This window comes from Artemia sp. Qi Xiang Cuo, chromosome 12 (genome assembly GCF_049724085.1).
Source record: "Artemia sp. Qi Xiang Cuo chromosome 12, ASM4972408v1, whole genome shotgun sequence".
Lineage (NCBI taxonomy): Eukaryota > Metazoa > Arthropoda > Branchiopoda > Anostraca > Artemiidae > Artemia > Artemia sp. Qi Xiang Cuo.
The window spans coordinates 42,786,777-42,807,376 of NC_142805.1; the positions used below are offsets into that span (position 1 = coordinate 42,786,777).

The 20,600-nt window shown below is 32.3% G+C and overlaps 1 protein-coding gene across 1 annotated transcript; it reads left to right on the forward strand.

Moving 5' to 3' along the window:
- Positions 1–1,449: 1,449 nt before the first annotated feature.
- LOC148946142 (uncharacterized) lies at positions 1,450–16,336 on the forward strand. The gene is made up of 4 exons (XM_089097618.1): positions 1,450–1,570; positions 4,092–4,211; positions 15,791–15,840; positions 15,876–16,336. Exons 1-4 carry the CDS (start codon positions 1,450–1,452, stop codon positions 15,903–15,905), a joined length of 321 nt encoding a protein of 106 aa, XP_088953744.1. The 3' UTR covers positions 15,906–16,336.
- Positions 16,337–20,600: the final 4,264 nt, after the last annotated feature.

Here is a 20,600-nt window from a genome sequence, read left to right on the forward strand (position 1 = left end):
GCTCAGTTTTACTTATTCTTGCGAAGGTTTGGAAAACTGAGGAAAGCAAAATTGAAGTTAAATCTTCCCAAAGAGAAATGTTGAAGAAATTAAATATCCAGCAAGTCCTGCTCATTTTACTCCATATTTAAAGCTTACATTTGGTCAAATGTGTGATAAATATTTGATAAAACGTGACAGAATGTCCAGCCAAAAAGAAAGCTCATTCTGATACTTCGAATTTGATATCCCTTAGAGGTTACATCTCTGCTTCCAGTGATTTTGAACGGACTATTTGACTAATGTATATATTTTTTTCCTTTTAAAAACGCTTCATTAAGGGTTATTGTGCATTTAACAGCTTCATTTAGTAATTAAACAAAGACAGTGAGTTATCAAGTAAAATTATTGAATAGTTTATAAGTGTCTACCAAAGAAAGTCATGTGTTCTTCTTTTTTTTTGAGTTTACTGTATCTTCATTTTTATATAGAAGTGTATTATAATATTATTTTCCTTGTTTTTCACAAAAAGCATAAGTGTATTATTAATGCATTCAAATGGTGAATGTAATACTCTACCAGAAATAAATTGAAAATAATGTTAAATATTAGATTAATGAAGGGTACATTTTTAAGTCAAACAGGCCAATTTCTTGGCACAAATTTTTTTTAAATCAATCAAACCCAAAATTGCATAATGATTAGCCAATGTAAGCATTTAAATCAGTCTTAATGATCATATTAAAGAATTATAAGAAATAGCCCATTTTTTAAATTTAGTCGTAATATGACTTTATATAAAAGTCCAAAACATAAACTGTAATTTATCAAATTTCTAAATGCTAAAGGAGAAATTTTAAAAATAAATTTGTTTTTGGTTTTTTTTTTTTTTTTTTTTTTTTTTTTTTTGATTAAAAGTGGTTTTTGCGGTTTTTCTATTGCTGTAGACTCAATTTTAAAATCGTAATATTTTTTTTGATTGGTCATTTTCGTATCATTGGTTTTTTTTTGTTTTTTTTTACTTTATATTTAAAATAAATTTTGACATTTTTAGTAAATAATTATAAATTTATTAAGTTATATTTTTTGTACTTTCTTTCATTCATTTTTTCTTATTAGAGAAGAAAACTCAGAGCTTGGTTTTACATATTCTTGAGGAGGATTTGAAAACTGAGGAAAATACTATTGAAGTTAAATCGTCCCAAAGAGAAATGTTGAAGAAATTAAATATCCAATAAGTCCTGCTCATTTTACTCCATATTTAAAGCTTACATTTGGTCAAATGTGTGATCAATATTTGATTAAGCGTGATAGAATGTCCAGCCAAAAAGAAAGCTCACTCTGATACTTCGTATTTGATATCCCTTAGAGGTTACATCTCAGCTTTCGGTGATTTTAGTTTTTTTTGAAATCGCTACAACACTTTACCGTCCGTCCTCTGTGTTTATTAACGATTGTTTTTTTACGTATATGTTGGGAACTTCTAAAATTAGCGTTTTATTTACAGGACACGAAAGAAGTCATTCTGGAGAAAAGCCGTTTAAATGTGCTGCATGCGAGAAACGTTTCGCCCAATTAGCTCATTTGAAAAGTGAGTTAACTAATGATATTTCTGCCATTTGCATCCTTTTTTATATCTAGCTGGTTATATCATACAGAGGGCCATTTGATGTTGATTTCTCGGGGCATATTTATTTGAATTTCTACCTTCTGTTATGACCAGGAAGTCTTAATTTTATGACCATAGCCTTTTTTGGGATATTGGAAGTTTCAACAAAAGTTCTATGTAAATAATGGGAAAGTTGCATAATCTACAGCCCTAGCCCCTGGGCCTCTTGGGGGCTATGTAATATTTGAGGCATATTTATTGACCTTTTGACTAGTTCGGAAAAAATGTATATCTCGAAACTTCGACTGTATGCCTTGGACGACAGAAGGGTAGAAAAAAGATGGGCTTAGATGGATGTCAGTTGTTATATTTATTTTTCGTCAATTGTTACCGTATTAATTATCTGATGTGTGCTTACGCGTGGTAATCTTCTTTGTGTTTGTAAAATTAGGTTCATATATTCCTCGTGATGCTAGAATTTCATCTAAGATATAAGATGAACTGGGTTAACAATTTTTATAGTCTATAGTCTATTACAAGGCAACAGAAAACCAAAATCATAACAAGATGCAACCAAGCTATTTTTGGTGGTTAGATTCTATTTATTGGATCGAGATTTAGCGTTGAGATTTTTGACATCCTGTCATATACATTAAATTCTTTTTGTGTACAAGCTCTGTTACTGTTTTTAACTTTAAGTATTATGTCTTCCGTCTATATTTTTTTAGTCAATTGTTATTTTAATTATTACTTATCTATTTGTCTAAGCATCTTTTCTACCAGGCGTAATACGCTTCTAGGTCTGCAGGATTAGTTAGTTATATTTCTTGTGATACTAGAATTAATTTTATATTTCTTCGATATACAATTTACATGTTTGTTTCTTTAGTCCTCCAAAATATATTACAGCTAAAATACGAAATAATAGTTGGTATTAGACTTGCGTTGAATGAAGAATTAAATATTAAGACGCTTTTTTCGCGAAATGAAATTCATAAACAAATTATAAGATCTCTGTAAAAGCATATAATGCAAAGCTAAAATGATAATAATTGTAGACCTAACTCAGATTTAAACTGAATTGCATTATAAGACATTTGACCATGGCAAGAGGAAAGTTATTTTGCTTTCTTTGTATGTAACCAATTTTTTTCTTCGAATTCCTAAAAATTTTCCAGAAAACTACGAGTGTGACAAAATGAAAACACAGTTTTATCTAAAAGGTTATTCGTTACACACCGTATAGCTTATAGAAGATTTTGTAAACTTGAATCTCATAGAACAGTCCGCAAAACAAAAATAATTGTTGAAGGGTAACAATTCTTAACGGCTGTTGTTTTATTTTTATTTTTTATTTCTTTGTAAGATCCATTTTTAAAATCGATCAAAATGACAAATTCTTTAAATTTTATGCTGAATCTTGATAGTTTGATGGTATGTGTGAAGCGATCATTAAGATCAGTAGACTGTTAGGAGGTATTTCCCCCCTTTTCTATACATCAGGCAGACTTTCTCAGGATTATAGCTTTTGTTGAACAATATTAAAATTAAGGAATGTTATATATTTAAAACTATTATAAAAAGACAAATCTTTTTGTGTATATTTTATAATCAAAATGCCTTTTTTAGAGTTTCTATTACTATTGGGCCGAGTCCCTGCTAATTAACCAGCCCTTTACACGGACTGTTTGGCTAATTTATACATTTGTTTTCCTTTTAAAAAAGCTTCATTAAGAGTTATTTTGCATTTAACTGCTTCATTTAGTAATCAAACAAAGGCAATAAGTCACAAAGTAAAAAGCTATTGAACTGAGACGCTCCTTATTTATAGTTTGTTTCAACGGACTATTTGACTAATGCATATATTTTTTTTCCTTTTAAAAACGCTTCATTAAGGGTTCTTATGCTTTTAACAGCTTCATTTAGTGATTAAACAGAGGCAGTGAGTTAACAAGTAAAATTATTGAATAGTTTATAAGAGTGTCTACCAAAGGAAGTCATGTGTTCTTCTTTTTTTCTAGAGTTTACTGTATCTTCATTTTTATATAGAAGTGTATTATAATCTTATTTTCCTTATTTTTTTCCTTATTTTTTTCCTTATTTGTTTTTTTATCCTTTTTTTTTTCATTATTTGTCTTATTTTCTTTCCTTATGATCTTATTTTCCTTATTTATTTTCCTTTTTATAGGATATTCCTATATATTAATGTTGATATATCCTTTATATTTACAGATAACGTGTATTTATATCTCAAAAATATATCTAAGTATATCTCTATATTTCTTTTTTCCAGGATAACCATTACAATAAACGTAAAAAAAAACATGGCAAATTTAGGTTTAAACTTGTCTAATTACATGAGTTTTTATTGCTGTCTTGGAAAGTATGATTTACTTCCAGGCCAGTATTAATAGCAATCCCCGAATTAGCTTAAAAAAAGCTCTTGTTGCTTTTAATATTTGTATTTTTGTGCGTATTTTAATAGTTTCTTCTGTTCTTCTAGCTCACATACGTACTCATACAGGGGAAAAACCGTATAGCTGTAAAATTTGTCAAGCAAGCTTCATCAGTCTTTCCCACAGGAGTTGGCATGAAGTACGAAGCATCGTAATTACAAACAAAAGTATGTATTTTTACAATTTCTTTGTCGGTTTTGCCCCGATATTTTTTTTTTTTTTTTTTTTCTCAAAGTCTTTATTTATTCACGGCAATCTTATTTTCCAGCATTGAACACAGTGACGGGTTCAATGCTAAGAGCCTTCAGGGTCTTAACCCTTTTAAGGAGATGGTGCGCATATATAACCTTCAAAGAAATCGGAACTAAAACAAAAAAAGGTCTTGAAGAATTCTCAATGAGAAAAGAAAAACACAATAAATATATATTTACAAAGTCTTTGATAAATTTATGAATATATTAAAATGTTCCAAAAAAAAAACAGACTGTGTGTCCTATTCAACGAGGATAAGTCATGACGCTCTAATTGGAGGGCCGTAATGCACGTATTACGGCCTGCACAAACATACCCTTCTTGGCCAGCTTATGAGTTATCGACTTAAGTTGATTTCTGGCTTAGTTGTGATATAACCCACATAGATTGGCTTAATGTCTAAACTGAAACTTTTGAGTTTCTTTGAAAAAATGTCAATAAAAGTGATTCTATTTTCTACTATTAACAAGCTACAGCTACTGATTGCTAGAAGGGCAATCAATGGTAATTAAGTTTTTCATTTGGGTGAATTTGTTAAGTAGAATTATAAGTAAGTAAAATGGGAGGAAATGAATTTTTGACAAACAAATTACATTTATGTTGAATATTTGTAATTTTGGATTTGTCGTGTAAAGGATGTCCTTTTTTTTTATTATAAATATCATTATTGTTAAAAAATGGGTCACACAAAAAAAACACAACATTGACATCTGCATATAATACTAACAAAAAAAAAACAACTAAATATGACCTCTTACTATCAAAATAGGTCCCGATGCAAATTAGCGCGTTTGGGACGACCCAAAAAAAAAAGACACTTCAACTACTAATACTCTTCCTCGGAAAAATACAACAAACAAACAAACAAAAAACTCTTGACTCCTCCTCCCCTCTCCCACCCCTACTAAAAATTTAATCAACAATCCAAAAAATAATATATTTATAGGAAACTTTAAGGAATCCCACACTCATACTCTATAATTCATCATGCTTCCTTACACATACCGACATTCACGTCAATCAACACACGAATCATTTTTCTTTTAATACTCACAAGCATATACTCACTCCCATTTCAATCACTCAATCAATGTATACAATACTGAGTAAAACAAATACATGCAAAGAAGTGCAGAATTCCTCAAGGGCCTTCTTACGTTTTACTTCTTCCGGGAGCCTGTTACAGAATTCAGGGCCAATATACCTAATAGAAAACTTAGATCTGGTAGTAATCGGAACCGATGTTCTAACCAATTCAACATTCCTTGTTTTATAACTATGATCCATTTCTTTATAAAATTCCGAAAAACTTGCAGGTAAAAAACTAGAAATTTTTTTTTACATAAACAAATTTACATAAAATTTGACCAAACCAAAAAATGGTAAAATTTTTAATTGATGATACCTAGATCTTACCAAATTTTGTGACAAATCATTGGTCAAAACTCTTACAGCTTTATTTTGTAACACACGGGGTGGATATGAATGGATTTTGATCGTCGACGACCAGATTATAACACAGTACAACAAATATGGATGAACAAGAGAAAAATATAACATTCTAATACCTTTTTGGGGAAAATAATCCTTCAGCTTCCGCAAAATTCCAACTTCTTTGGCTAATTTAGTACTTGTAAATGCAATATGATTTACCATGATGCCAAGATACTGTACAATACTTGTTTATTTTATGCGTCCATTTTCTAACTCAATTTCTTCAATCCATGAATAATAATTTGCACTTCTGCCATATAACATGAACATTGTTTTCTTTTGATTAACAAGCAATTTTTTTCACTCGCATCCACCTCTCGAATGTTACTATTCGTTGTTTTGTGTCATTTTTCAAGCCTGCTTCTGTTTTCGCGGCCATTGTAAACTGAGTATCATCAGAAAAACTTCGAAGCATTTCTCACACCATGCCATTATTGCACCCTAGCGCTGATAGCTGTTTGAGATTTAGATCATTAATGTATACAAGAAATAATAGGGGACCCAACTTAGACCCCTGTGGCACACCGCACTTTACTACCATCTCTTCTGACAGGACTGCGTCCAGTCGTACTCTTTGTGTTCTTTCTCCAAATCGGGCTATCAATTTCAGATTTTTAGAACGGAGTCCAGCATTTTCAAGCTTAGCCAATAAAATTTCATGACTTATACAGTCAAACCCCTTCATAATATCCAGAAAAATTAAAGCCACCTTTAAACCTGAATCTATTCAATCGTTAACAAATTTAGTCAAAATAATAAAGCATGCTCTGTAGACATATTTTTCTAAAACCAAATTGACTAGAGTGAAAAAAAACCTCTTTTTTCAAAATAATCCATCAATCGTCTATAAATCAATTTCTCAAAAATAAGAGAAATCACTGGAAGTAGAGATATCGAACGGTAGTTGTTCATATCTTCCTTATCACCTCTTTTATATAGAGGAATAATCAACGCATTTTTCAAGCCATTAGGGTACACTTCAAATTCAAAACACTGACTAAAAAGGTACAACAGATGACTAGATATAATTGGGTTAATTTTTTTACTACTTGAAAGGTTATAAAGTCCGTTCCAGCTGCCGATTTTTTCACACTTTTCGAAGTATCCTCAAGTTCACGCGATCTCACTGGTTGAGGATTAATGGTTGTATCACTTGCTTAAGGAAGAATATTCTGGTATGTACCATCTCCATTTATGCACTCCACAGATGTTTTTAGCCCTACTTCTGAAAAGTGAGTACACTAGTTATTAGCCACACCACTATTCGACTCCGACGGTGGATTACTAGGAATTATGGGTTCACTATTTGGGCTTATTACTGACTTAATCAGTTGCCAAGTTTTAGCTGGGCTTCCTTCATAATCTTTAAATTTCTTTTCATAGAAATCCATTTTTGCTTTTCTTGAAAGACTTTTTGACTTTCTATTAAATTCTTTATAATGTTCTTTATCAGATGCTGAACCTTGATTCGCGCACCATTTGTACGTCACGTGCCTTTTTTCCATTGAGGTTAGTAATACTTTTGTAATCCAAGGTTTAATTGGCAACTTATACTTTTGCTTTGTCTCTTGAAACTCCAAACACTCTTGAAATAGTAATTTTACTTTTTCATATCATTTACCAAATTTGGTATCAATATATCTACTATCCTGAAGAAACTTAAAGTCTGCACTTTCTAGCTTCCGCTTAAACTTCAAAAGCACATTTGCATCTACAAAAGGCACCTTTGACAACTTTTATTCTTGGGCTTAGGACCAATTATTCCAGTCACAGATATTGCAACCCCAAAATGGTCAGATACGCTATTTATAACTGCTGTAGGGCACAAATAATCAATATTTACAAAAATATTATCAATTATAGGCTCCGAAGTTTCTGTCACTCGTGTGCATATGTTAATTGCTGGATAAACACCAAAACAACATTGTGTTAACAAAATGTCTTGCCTTACTATTTTCAATAACCCTATTTAAATCAATATTAAAATCTCCACAAATAAAACAGGGCATTCTTGAACTTAGAAACTTTTCTAACAATTCATCTATCAGTTCGATAAACTCCTCAAGATTACCTGAAGGTGGTCTGTAAATTACTTTAACCCTAAACTTATTATTTGCATTACTTACATCAAGAACCATAGATTCAAATTTTATTTCATAATTAACCGCAAAATCCGACCTAATCTGTACACAAAATCCACTTTTTACATATAGGCCTACAGCTAAACCACCACCTTGGTGTAGGACCATATTTTGCAGATACAGATTATAACCTTCTATTTCTAATTAAACAGAATTATGATCCCTAAGCTAAGATTCCTATAGCACTAGGATATACGGCTCAGTTTTAAAACATAGCTCATAAATGAATTCATATGATGTGTTTATCCTTTGACAGTTTATGTTATAGGCTTTTATTTCTCTCATATTCTTCCAATCACTCATCTCACACCAAAAAAGTATACCGGAAATCCACATATCCAAAATTCTCACTTACATCATAATCCCGATGCAGAACACCATCTATCAATCCAAAAATATCCAGTGGGCTCCTTTCAAGTTCCCTCAACTTAATAATTAAATTAACCATTATCCAAAACCAAATATGGGCAAGAGAAGGTCGAAGGTCATAATAAAATAAATATAAAAACCGAAAATAAGACTAAAGAAATAAACAAACCGGTCGATATGTATATGCATATCAACTCCGGAATAAAAATCTCAGTGGGCTTAATATGGCTTCTTTTTTCCCTCTCACAACTTGATTTATAAACAAACCAAAATTTAATAATTTTCATATTAAATAACTTCTCATATCTCCTCAAAAAAAAAAAAAAATCCAAACAAAATAAAAAAAAATAAATCAAAACCCCGATTTTCATTTTTAACGCTTTGAAACATTTAATCTTTTAAACGTTAAATGCAGATTTAAAAGAAAGAAATGGTGGTACTACGGGTGGTATCCAGCATTCAACACCTATCTCCATCAAATATTTTATTTTCAACACCAATTCCTTTCTAATTTGGCGTACCTCTCTGTTGACATCATCACTAAAGAAACTTGTTTTCCAAACTGCAACTCCTTTCCTCTTAATTTCTTTGCATTTCTCATTATGCATGTCGTTCCTTATAATCTGTAACTTTGATTTGATAATGTTACTCGCTTTTTATATCACTGAAATTGGTGGAATATCCTTCAATTCCATTTCCTATCCCTCATTCAGAACTCTTTTAATGGTATTTTTTTGTATCCGACGGTGGGTCAGTGCTCACATTCCAGAACAATAAGTTGTGTTTTCTTTCCGTATGATGCAACATGAGATACTGATTTTTTAATGGTTTAACTTGGGCAAATAAGTCATTCACGGGTTTATCCTGATTTTCTATCTTACACTTCAGACCATCTACCCGATTACTTGTTTCACTTGCGTCACCTTCCACACGCGTGCATCTCTCTCCCAATTCACAAACAGTTATCTGTATATTTTGCACGTCAGTCTTCACACTATGAAGGGACTCTCTAATTTCTTTTACGTCTGATTGTAAAGTTTCCAACAGCTTCCAAATTCTTACAATATTTTCTGTATTTGTTTTCTCACATTATTGTCATAAACTTTTGCCACTCAAATCCAGAATGAAATCCTCCGGCTTGGGCCTTTTAGCCCCTGTTAGAGTTTTAGGGGTTGACGTTAGACTTTCCTTTGAATTTATCAACACTCTCATTCCCACCATCAGTTCTTATCATTTCTCTTTCTTTTCATTCTCTTGGACAATTACGGCAAATAAAATTCCAAAAAAAAGGCACTCTCAAATCAATATATAACGCGCGGTTCAAAAGTGCTTTATATTTTCCTTAGTTACTGTGACATCATCATGACTTGGTTATTATCTATCCGTTCATTTCATTGGCCACTAATAGCCCAATTAATTAACAATGTTAACAGAATTATTTAATTACAAAAATATTAAAAATAAAGGTGCACTTTTTTTCAATTTCTTTAATTTCTTGTGTAATCAGATGTTAGCATAATAAATTTCTTTCTACGCAAAAATCAATAGGCACCGTGCCAAGGTTTATCCACAAGTAAACAGTTAATCCATGAAATGTCCTTTTTTATTTAACATGTTAACTGGTCAGAGCACAGTAGACAGAATATACAATATCGACAAAGGCTATACTCTATTACTATCCACTAAAAATATGTGAGATGTGACACAGATTAAAAACCACACAAGATTCAGACTCCGCCTTCGCGCACGAGCGATTCCGATTTACACATCACGATAAGCATATGGAAAAACCGGGGTTTTTTCGATTCACGACTCAATTAGCAGACAAAATTAAATTATAGTCTAATCAAGAAAAAAAAAGGCGAACTTTTTCTCTACAGTAAGAAAAATTATTAGAGGGCAACTTCTACAAGTCCTTCTTTCCAAGAGGGAAGGAAGTAAAGTAAATGCTTTCCTCCAACGAATAAAAAGTTGTCTCTAAACTAAAAATAGGTAACTTAGATAATTTTATGTTTATTCACAGATAAATATTTTTGAAAATTATCACATTAAAAAATTTCAAAATTCATAATATTTATACTGTGGTTGAAAGGAATCACGCTCGGCTAATCAAGCCAGGTTTGCAACAGTTCTCCACTACTGGACACTTTTTTTATTGGATGAAAATGGGTTGTCGGGTAAAAATCACCAGATCTGGTGGTTTTTCGCCCTCTTGGTTATTTTTAAAATTCTTGAAGATTCAAATTAGGCCTTGGGACTTCAGGCAGAGGTCACGAAAGGACGATAATTAACGGAGCTAGCAGCAACAAATTTAGCACAAGGGGGGGAGCAACCCAGCCAGGTATATTTTGTGAAGTTGTGGGTTTGCAAAATTACTGCCGTTAAAAAGTTAATGATGAAATCTGTATCTGCTGGCTGGTAGAATTGCGTGCTCTCTGGCCCTTGCGTATCTTGCCAAGATGCTTCTTTTCCTTATACCTCCAAACCACAGTATTTAGACGATTGACCAGACCAGGGGTCTTGTCAAAGGAACCAGGGGAAGAAGATCTATCACAGTTTGTCTGATATTTCACCATAGGCTTGACCCATGACAATTTTCCAGAGGTATAACAAATATATAAGAAATTGACACCAATTTAGTGGTCTTTTTAAAGCTGAAGTTTACCATTAAGGATGCATACTGTGGCACAGGGATTAAAAACGCTAATAAGCAAAGGAATCTCGATTGGAGGACGAAAAAAGATTATTGTGGTTATTCGTTTCAATGGAAACCAAGAAAAAAGCAAAAACAAAAGGTTTTAGAAAGTAAATACAGAAAGATAAAAGAGTAGTAAAATAAATAAACATGCTCTTTTTATGTCCAGAAACAAGATTTTATATCACAATTTCAGTTTTTGGTTGGAATTCCGTTTTTTGGTACAAATTATATTTCTTCTTGAAGTAGCTGAAGGCCTTTGAAAAACATAATGTCTTACCTCGGGGTATCCAACGCGTCTTTTTGGTGTAAAGCCTATCATTATTGACCACCGACTTTTTGGTGATTTTTGAAAAATGCTGGTGATTTTCTTGGTGAAAAGCTAGTGATTTTTATTTGGTCCTGGTGGCAACCCTGCTGAGAGGATGAACAACTAAAATACGCAAAGAAAAATGCATTGTACAGTTTTATTTGGCTCAAAAAGTGTTCCATGATCTTAACACTAGAAAATACTACATCAGGCACCTTACTCATATCGTGTTGTAGCAAGCGTAGACTTAAAAACTAGGGCTGTCTAAAGGAGCTATTCGCATATTTTAAATAGGCTTGCTAATGTTATCTGCTGCTGCTTATATGCTTAGACTTATATATATCTATTTTAAACTTACAGATACTTATATACGAATATAAAATAGGATACTTACTTATTTGCAGGAATTCCGTGCAAAGATATCCCCACTCCACGGTTTTTTCCGCTGCTTTTGCAGCCATCGACAATACATTTCCCAAGCGTCATTAGCCATTGAATGCCAGGTAGTAACTAACTAAGGTTCTGACGTATATGCCCAGGGTCTATACGCGCGGTATCAAATGTGTGCCATGTTTTGAAAAAGGAGTCGCTACAGTCTACAGCGGGTGAGAGACTGAATGAATACTAACTGTGATGGACGGGCATCCTGAAAAAGGATTAGGGAGACTTGTGTTTGACTTAATAGCTGTAGACTGTTCAAAATGCTCAGTTTTCAACCACCGATCTTAACTCGACCTCTATCAACCAATCCTGAAAACCTATCATTCACATCTCTAAGCCGTCAAATTGCACACATAGTAAATCCCTTAATTAATCCAAAATATTGTAATAAACTACATCGAGATTGTTAATTATTTTAATTGTCAGTGTCAGGCTTGTAAACGGGTTGAATCTTTTACTGAATTGTTAAATTCACGAGTATTATGTTCTGTTACACAAGTATTAAATAATTTATATAATTAATAATTATTATTATTTGGACTTGCTTTGCTCCTCCAATTTTACAAGTTGAAAACTCGTGCATGGTTTCGCTTTAAAACAGGTGAGACCTTTCTGCTAAAAACCTGAAAGAGAAAAGGGGGGCGAAGGGTTGTTGGACCCTCTCATTTTTACGTAGAGCCCCAAATTGTGGGCGTAAAAATTAGAATAATTAGAAACATTACCAATAATTATAATTGTTACAAATGTTACTAGGGTATATAGGAGTGCCGTTATTGATGTTAAAAGTAAAGATCACCATCTAGTAGTGTCAAGGGTTAATTTAAAGCTGAAATATCGGAAGGGTAACTACCTCCCGAGAAGTTACGATGTTGGTAGACTCCAGGATGAGAATTTGAGAGAAACGTTCCAGGAACAGTTGAATACTAAACTTGAGAGTTTAAAATTTGATAATGTGGAAGATTGTTGGAATAATTTTAGAAAAATAATTTGTGAAGTTGCTGAAGGTGTATTAGGGAAGAAAGCTAGAACTGCAGATAAGAATATAGTGAAATGGATTTATATCTAATACAAAGGAGAAAGGAATTGTACCAGGATTATCTGAGTGGTAGATCATATAAGAACAGAAGGGCTGTAAAAAAAGTCAATGAAACGTTAGAGCATGAGCCTAAAAAGCGAGAAGTGGAGACTACGTGCGAAACTGCTGATATTCTACAAGATACAGCTACAAGGCGTAGTGAGAAGATACTGCATTGGCTCGCTATCACATCAAAAAAAGGTTGTCATTGCGGACTTGGCCCAGTTAAAGATGATAATGGGGCCACACTTATCGATAAAAAAAAAACTAAAGAGAGCTGGGCTGAACATTTCAAAAACTTGCTTAACCAAGATAGAGTTGAGGATAACCGAGTTGAGGATGTGTCGACCAAATTTTCACTCTTAGGCTAATAATTGAGAAGTGCCTGAGTTCTCAAACACCTTTGGTCCTCAGTTTTATAGATTATGAGCAAGTGTTCGATTCTGTTGATAGAAGAGCTTTAGTAAAGGTTTTATCCTTGTATGGTATACCTTGTATGGTTGTATGGTAAGACAAATACATTAAAGTGATTAGTGCTATGTACGAGAATAACGCTGCTGCGGTTAAGGTAGAACATGAGGTTAGCAGCTGGTTTTCTATTAAATCAGGAGTTAAGCAGGGTTGTGTTCTATCCCCATTTATATGGGTTATTTTGATGGACTTTGTCTTAAAGAGCACAGGAAAGGCAATGACAAACCACTGAATCAAATGGGGAGAAAAATTATCTTGGATTTAGATTATTCTGCGGATTTAAGAATCCTAGATTAAAGTTTGAGCAAAATGAATCAAGTTTTAGAGGTTTTGAGAGTTCAGGGTGCTAGAATTGGTTTGAAAATTAATGTTAAGAAGACTAAGTCACTAAGGCTAGGAATAAGTGAAGATGAAAGGGTGACGTTGGGTAATTAAAACATTGATCAGGTGGGCAGCTTCACTTACATTGGTAATATTATTAGTAAAGAGGGTGGGAGCAGTGAAGATGTTAAAAGTAGAATAGGCAAGGCTCAGGGTGTTTTTTTCACAGTTAAAAAAAAGTTTGAAAAATAGGAAGATAAGTCTGTAAACCAAGATTAGAATATTAGAAACTACAGTGATGACAGTGGTCAGATATGGCTCTGAAGCATGGACGCTCCGAAAAGCGGATGAAGATTTGCTAGATGTTTTCCAGAGAAATTGCTTAAGGGTTGTTCTGGGTACCCGGCTGACTGACCGTATTTCAAACAATAGGCTATAAGAAAAATGTGTTTCAATACCGCTCTCTAGGTCTATAAAGAAAGAAAGGTTGAGGTGGCTAAGGCACGTTCTTCGGATGAAGGATGGCAGATTGCCGAAGATTATTATTTTCGGCCAACCGTCTAGGGCTAAACGGAAAGCAGGTCGTCCCCGTCTGGGGTGGGAGGACGTGATAAAGAAAGATTTAAAGGAAATGGGAACTTCGTGGGCAGGTGTAAAAAGGGAGGCTTTAAATAGATTGGGGTGGAGGAAAAGCGTGCGTAGCTGTGTTGGCCTCAGGCGGCTTGGTGCTGCGGTGAGTTGTTAGTAGTAGTAGTAGTAGTTACAAATGTTATAATAAAAAAATTTGTATTTATAATTCTTCACCAAGTGTGATTTCTCATTGCGTTTGCAATATTTAAACTGTTGTTTTTTGGGGTTTACGGGGGGGGGGTACCTAGGTTAGGTTACATATTTAATATATGCTATGTTTATAATTAATTATTTATATAATTATAATTAATTGTGGCACCATTAATTATAATTATTACAAATCTTATAATAAAAAAAATTATGATTTATGAATTTATATTTCAAATAAATAATGTATAAGTATAATTATAAAATGTAATTACAATAATAATTACCACTTCCCACGTGTTGTTAGCCTTCGAAATATTTCTTTATGCCAAGAAAATAGGCCTACTATGTGTTTTAGCCTCAATGTCTTGCTTGAAAATTTGAGATTTACTTTCAAAAGGTCTGATGAATTCAAAGATAACCCTAAAAACCTTGTAATTTTAAGTTAAGTTTATTAACATGAAGAGAGAGGTCAGTAAAGGACTTTTAATTGATGATAAGATTCCTAATCTGAGGAATGTTTATTAGATATTTAGCTTCAATAAGTAATAAAATGTCGTCATAACACCCCTCAAATCTCTCTTGAACTTTTTCTTGGTTCAGCCAGGATTATTGAGTATTGATAGTCTTTTTTGCGATGATCTTGCTTGTGAAGTGGCTGGTCAGCTATAAATTCACTATTTTTGTCAGAAGTAAAATTTTTATTTAATTTATTTCAATTAATTTTTGCTAATTTAAGTTTAAATTAGTTGAATTTCAAATTAGATTAAATTTAATTTTCATATAATTTAATTTTTTTTAATAAGGCTATTAATTTTTTTCATTAATTAACATTAATTAATTAATAACTTTATTAAATAACACAATTATTTCCAAGAATCCAGTTTAGGTGCAAAACACTTCTTGATGGGTAACAACGAATGAACCAGAACAACGGCGAACGGGAACAACGGAATGGCCAATAGCTGCCAATAACGATTCATTTAAAATCAACAACGAAACAGCAAAGAAAAGATATCTCAAGGCTATTCATGGCTTAGGAGAAAGATAGCTGTTACTTTTCCTCTTCCCTTCCTCTTAAATCTTCTAAAAGTCATCAATTTTATTTGTACTTTAGCAAAAATTTATCTATAAATTAAAGAGTGTGCTTTCTATTAATCAAACATGAACCAAAATAACAAAAAAAAAGACAAAAACAGTATAATATCCAATATTACTGAAATAAATAATTAAAAAAGGAAAGGTTATTTAATATATAATTATGTTAATTCCTAGAAATATTAGCAAGTTTTTTAAGTTATAGATTTGATAAAAGACAACATGTTTAAGATTATTAAGTTTTTGGAAAACCACAAAGAGTATATAATGACATTTTTTTCATATATATTTTCTCTCTTTAGATGAAGCTCTTCATCGTCTCCAATCCAGTATGATTCCAGTGCTGTTCCACTTGCAAGATCCATCTATTTTGAGTTCCTTAAAATTTTGCTCGTTTGGTTCTTGTTCCTACTTTGAGATTTTGAATTTCTTTTCCTCTTTGGAATTCTCGTCTCTTTATTTTGTGTTGATATTATTTTCCTTGCTATTACTTGCTAAGCTGTTTTTTGTTTAAAGTTTACATTGGTAAGAAAGCTGTTTTTACTTTACTATTATTACCTCTTCATTTGTGTTGTCGAAGTGCTTTTTCTGTGTCATTTGTTTTTTATTTCCCTGTGTCTTCTTAATCTCTTATCTCTTGCACATTTTTACTTTTAACTTTTTTTGTAGTGTTTGAACACTATTAAAAATCAATTATCAAAAAGTTTGGCAAGAAAGTTTTTTTTATTATTATTAACTTTTTGACTAATCTTAATTATAGAGTTAATGCTTCTGAATATGGTTTTCTTTTCATATTTAGTTTTTTTATCCTAAATATTTTTTTTTTTATCCTCAATGTCATATTCCAGTACTAGAATAAGCACAATTTATCTCAAAAAATTTTAGCACAGTTTATTTTTTTTATAACTGTTGGTTTTTTTTTATTATTTATCTTTATTGTTCAGTTATTTTCTCCTTATTTTTCCGTTTAGCTGTTTTTATGTTGTTTTTTTTCTGCGTTCTTGAATCTCAAGTCATTATTTAAATCGTCAACAGTATGCTTTTTTTTCTTAAATCTTTATTATTAATAATATATTATGTAGAAAAAAAAACCCGGACTTTCAAATTATATAAAAGTTCAAAGAATGTGGTGAAAAATATGTTGAGGTTGATCCAAAAATTTTTATTAGCACCGGTTTTTTTTTAAATACTATTTAATGAAATACAAACTTCAGAAAAGTTCAAATTAGCAAAATTTCAAAACCATTAGACGGTTCACCAATTTACTACGGTCATTACAAGCTTATATTTAGAACTATTGTTTGCATTATGCATTCTTAAAAGAAAGAATGAAACTGGAGTCAATTACATATTAATTTTAAACTACAAATTCCTGAGTACCATCTATTCTCCTAAGCAGCGCGTGAAAAAGAAAATATTGCTAAAATTTGGGGAAAATCATGGGGACTGACCTCTAAAGGGGGCAGCAACTAAAGAAAAGCAAAATATTAATAATGAATCATAAGCATGCTTTCACCTTAAACTTTGGTTCAGATTTGTCTAGTGTCGGTGAAAAAAAACACTACGCCATCTAGCATTTAGTATTTGATATGTTAGATGCGGCAATAAAACGAAGTTAGCGTAACTGGCAAGATTACTGTCCCATTAAGTATCAGATCTCAAAGAAAAGTAAAATTAAGAAGCCTGAAAATGCCAAGACACATCAAACGCTTGAAGGTGTTTGTAATCTTATTTTTTGGTACCAGGGCCAATTCCCTCTCTTACAAGTTGTATATGCTCTTTGCTGCATCTATTGTTTTATTATTGTTTCACGGTTGATACTTAGTGCTTTTAAATTTGTGTTTATGTCTTTAATTTGTTTCTTTTCTCTTTTTGTAAAACTGGAAAATATTTTTGATTAAAGTATTATCAAATAGTCTATTTTGGTTATGGGATTCTCAATCTCAATTTTATTTTAGTAGGACAGTAGATTCATTTTCAGAAAAAAAAGGATAGAAAATAGGCTAGAAATATCCTTAACTAGTTTAAATCAGTATGGATTGTGGTATCAATAAAGCTAAAATGCTAAATGGCTTCAGATTTCAAGCTAGGCTGTAGTGAACAAAAACAGATTTACGGCAAAAGGACTAGAAAGACATTATTTTTTACGATAGTTCACACAATTTCATAACATCATAATTTTAAATTAGTCTAATTTAATCATTTTTTCTGGCCTTAAATGTCAAGTGCTTTAATTCTAATCGTTTCTTTTCATTTTAAGTATTTTTCTGCTCCCTTCCTTAAATCATTTTATTACAAGCAATAATTTTCATTGATTGTTTATTTAAATCTTTAGTTTTTTCAATATATTTTTTAATTCCCTTATACCTTTCTGTTTAATAATTTTATTTTTCTCCTTTAGATTTCTCTTCTTTTGAAATTTTACTCCCAACTGTCAGGAGTTATTTTTTCCCGTATTTTTCTGTAAGGAAACCAAATAAAGGAAAAAAACTTTTTAGAAGAAATTGCAACCAAAAGATTGTTTCTTAATAACTGCTATTATCTTCCTTATTTCTGCAACTTCTTTATTACTACTACTACTACTACTAAGAAGTCACTGCGGTACCAAGGCCTCTGAGGCCAACAGAGCTACACATGGTCCTCTTCATCCCAGTCTATTCAAAGCCTCCCTCATGACACTCTTAGAAGCTACATTTTCCTTAAATCTTTCCTTTTTGCCTCCTCCTACCCCATACATGGATGACCTGTTTTTTGTTTGATCCTAGATGGTTGGCCGGCAAGGACAATCTTCGCCATTCTGTCATCCGTAGAACATGCCCCAGCCATTTCAACCTTTCTCTCATTACAGCCCTTGAAAGCGAGATTGAACCACATTTTCCGTGTAGCTTACTATTTGAGATGCGGTCAGTCAGTCGGCTACCCAAAACAATCCACAGATCTCTAGCAACATCTTCGGCAGTTTTGAATTAGGTTATGTCACAGTCATTTTTACTTTATTCAAAAAAAGTGCTTCTAACAGACATAGAGTAAGTATTTTTGTTTCTAAATAAAAGATTGTTCTAAGTGTTTATGACATTTTTAATGACATCTAAGTTATGAAATTTAAGTAATTGTTAACATTTAAGTTATGACATCTAAGTAATTGACATCTAAGTTATGAAATTTTTAATGAAAAACACATGGAGAATTTAGCCAAAACATAGTCAAGGCTGTGATTAGATTTTTTTATTTTTTTTTTTGTCATCAGTTTTACTGAATTTATTCATACTTCATCTTAGATTTCAAATGCTATCTTTTTTCTTATTCTTCTTTTCGATCCCATTTTACTGCGTTTTACTTTAAAGCCCCTTAAGTTGTCTTTTAAAGAAGTGGGGGGAGGGGGGTTAATCGAATAAATTCTTAGACCACACTTGCTTTTCAAATACATTTGAAACGAATGTATATTAAAATGTTTCAATAAAACTGGGGAAAAAATTGTGATAACAAAATTATAATGAAATTTCAAATCTTTCTGCTTCACATTTGGAAGCCATTGTCAAGAGAAAGAAAAATTAGCCTAAACAGAACATCTAAAAAAAAACGATAAAACATAAAAGCAAAAAAATTGTTGTTTAAATTCGAGTTTTTCTTCTGGATTGTCTGCCAAAAGTATAGCGGGTCTGCACACAAAACGAGTTAGCTAAAATTATTCTGCATATTATGAAGTAAGAATTGTTTCCTAACTTCACGCTGTCGTAATTCTTTATCTTTACCCCCACGCCATTAATGTTCGAATATATAGCCCAAATTATATATGTCCAATGTATTTTGTCACCTGCCGCGTGTCTTTGTCGCTATAAAAACGGTTTTTAAGAAACAAAATTTTATTTCGGTTTCTGAATAATTAAAAAGTAACGTATATTAAAGTCTATGGTGGATAAAAAAGCCTTCTCCCCGTTGGTGCCGCTGTCAGAGCAATAGTGGTGGGGAAATGAAAATAGGCGCTTCGTTTCTGTACTTGGTTTCACTTGTAGAATCAACCGGTTTGGAAAATATTCAGGATTTCTTGGTGTTTACTCATTTGTCTTGGGCGGAAAAAAAATTAAGTATATTTTGGAACAGAGTATATAATATTTTAGAACGTAAATATCCAAGTTGGCTTTGAAAGAAAGGGAAACTTGTCAAACAATTTTATACTATCTTTTGGCATAATTATCTGTTCTTGAGAGAGAGAAATTTAAGTACTAGTCAAATACTTTGATGATTAAACCTCAAGAATTGTAAATACTGATGGACTTGATCAGATTCGATTCTGAAAAGTCCACATATTTGGCAAAAGCATGGTTTATATCTAACTCTTTGTGGGAAAAACTCCGAAAAAAAAAGGAAAATTTTCTCTGCCATTTACTAAGTATTGAATCTGAAGGACCACATCTTGTACATAGCTCCAGTAGTGCTTATGCCAATATGAGCCATATGCAGCCGAGTTCGTGATTGGCTGTATTTGCCTTTATTTGGATTTTAAAAAAAAATACTTCTTCACATGCTGTCCAATGGTTTGCGTAGCGCCTCGTGATCTTCGGCTGGGAGTGTGATGCATGATGGGGGCAAATCATCCGATAAGATGATTTGGAAGGTAAATAAATCAGCCCAAATAAAACCATTTGTCTCGTACTTTCTTGAAAAATCACTTTTCTTCTACTTTAATTGGTTGAGTGTTGTCCAAAAATGTAAAACCAAAAAGTTATTTTGTGAGAAAACAGTGTAAGTATCACTGGGTGCAGGGCCGTATCCGGGATTTTTTTCGGGGTCATGGGGGGGATGGATTTCACACACAAAAATTGGGGGGTGGGGTGGGGGTAATGGTACAAAAAACATCAAAAATCTCTGTTTTCTTATTTGTTATGTTTTTATGAGTCGGACAAAAAATCGGAGGGGGGCGGGTTTACCCCTCCCCCAGATGCGATCTTGACTGAGTGTCAATGATTAATTTGACTAGATGACTGACCAGATATTTTTTTCTATATATATATAATCACAAAATATATAATATGAAGAGATGATTAATTAATTATATTTCCTAGTTTAGTGCACAAAATTTCAATATAGCCACGTGTTTCGCTTTATAGTAAA

Excerpts from the sequence above, each read along its gene's own strand:
- LOC148946142 (XM_089097618.1), top strand. The coding sequence starts at position 1,450 with ATGTTGGGAACTTCTAAAATTAGCGTTTTATTTACAGGACACGAAAGA. Across the intron at positions 4,212-15,790 it reads CATCGTAATTACAAACAAAA|ATGAAGCTCTTCATCGTCTC; the intron begins GTATGTATTTTT and ends TTCTCTCTTTAG. Across the intron at positions 15,841-15,875 it reads TGATTCCAGTGCTGTTCCAC|TTGCTCGTTTGGTTCTTGTT; the intron begins TTGCAAGATCCA and ends TTCCTTAAAATT.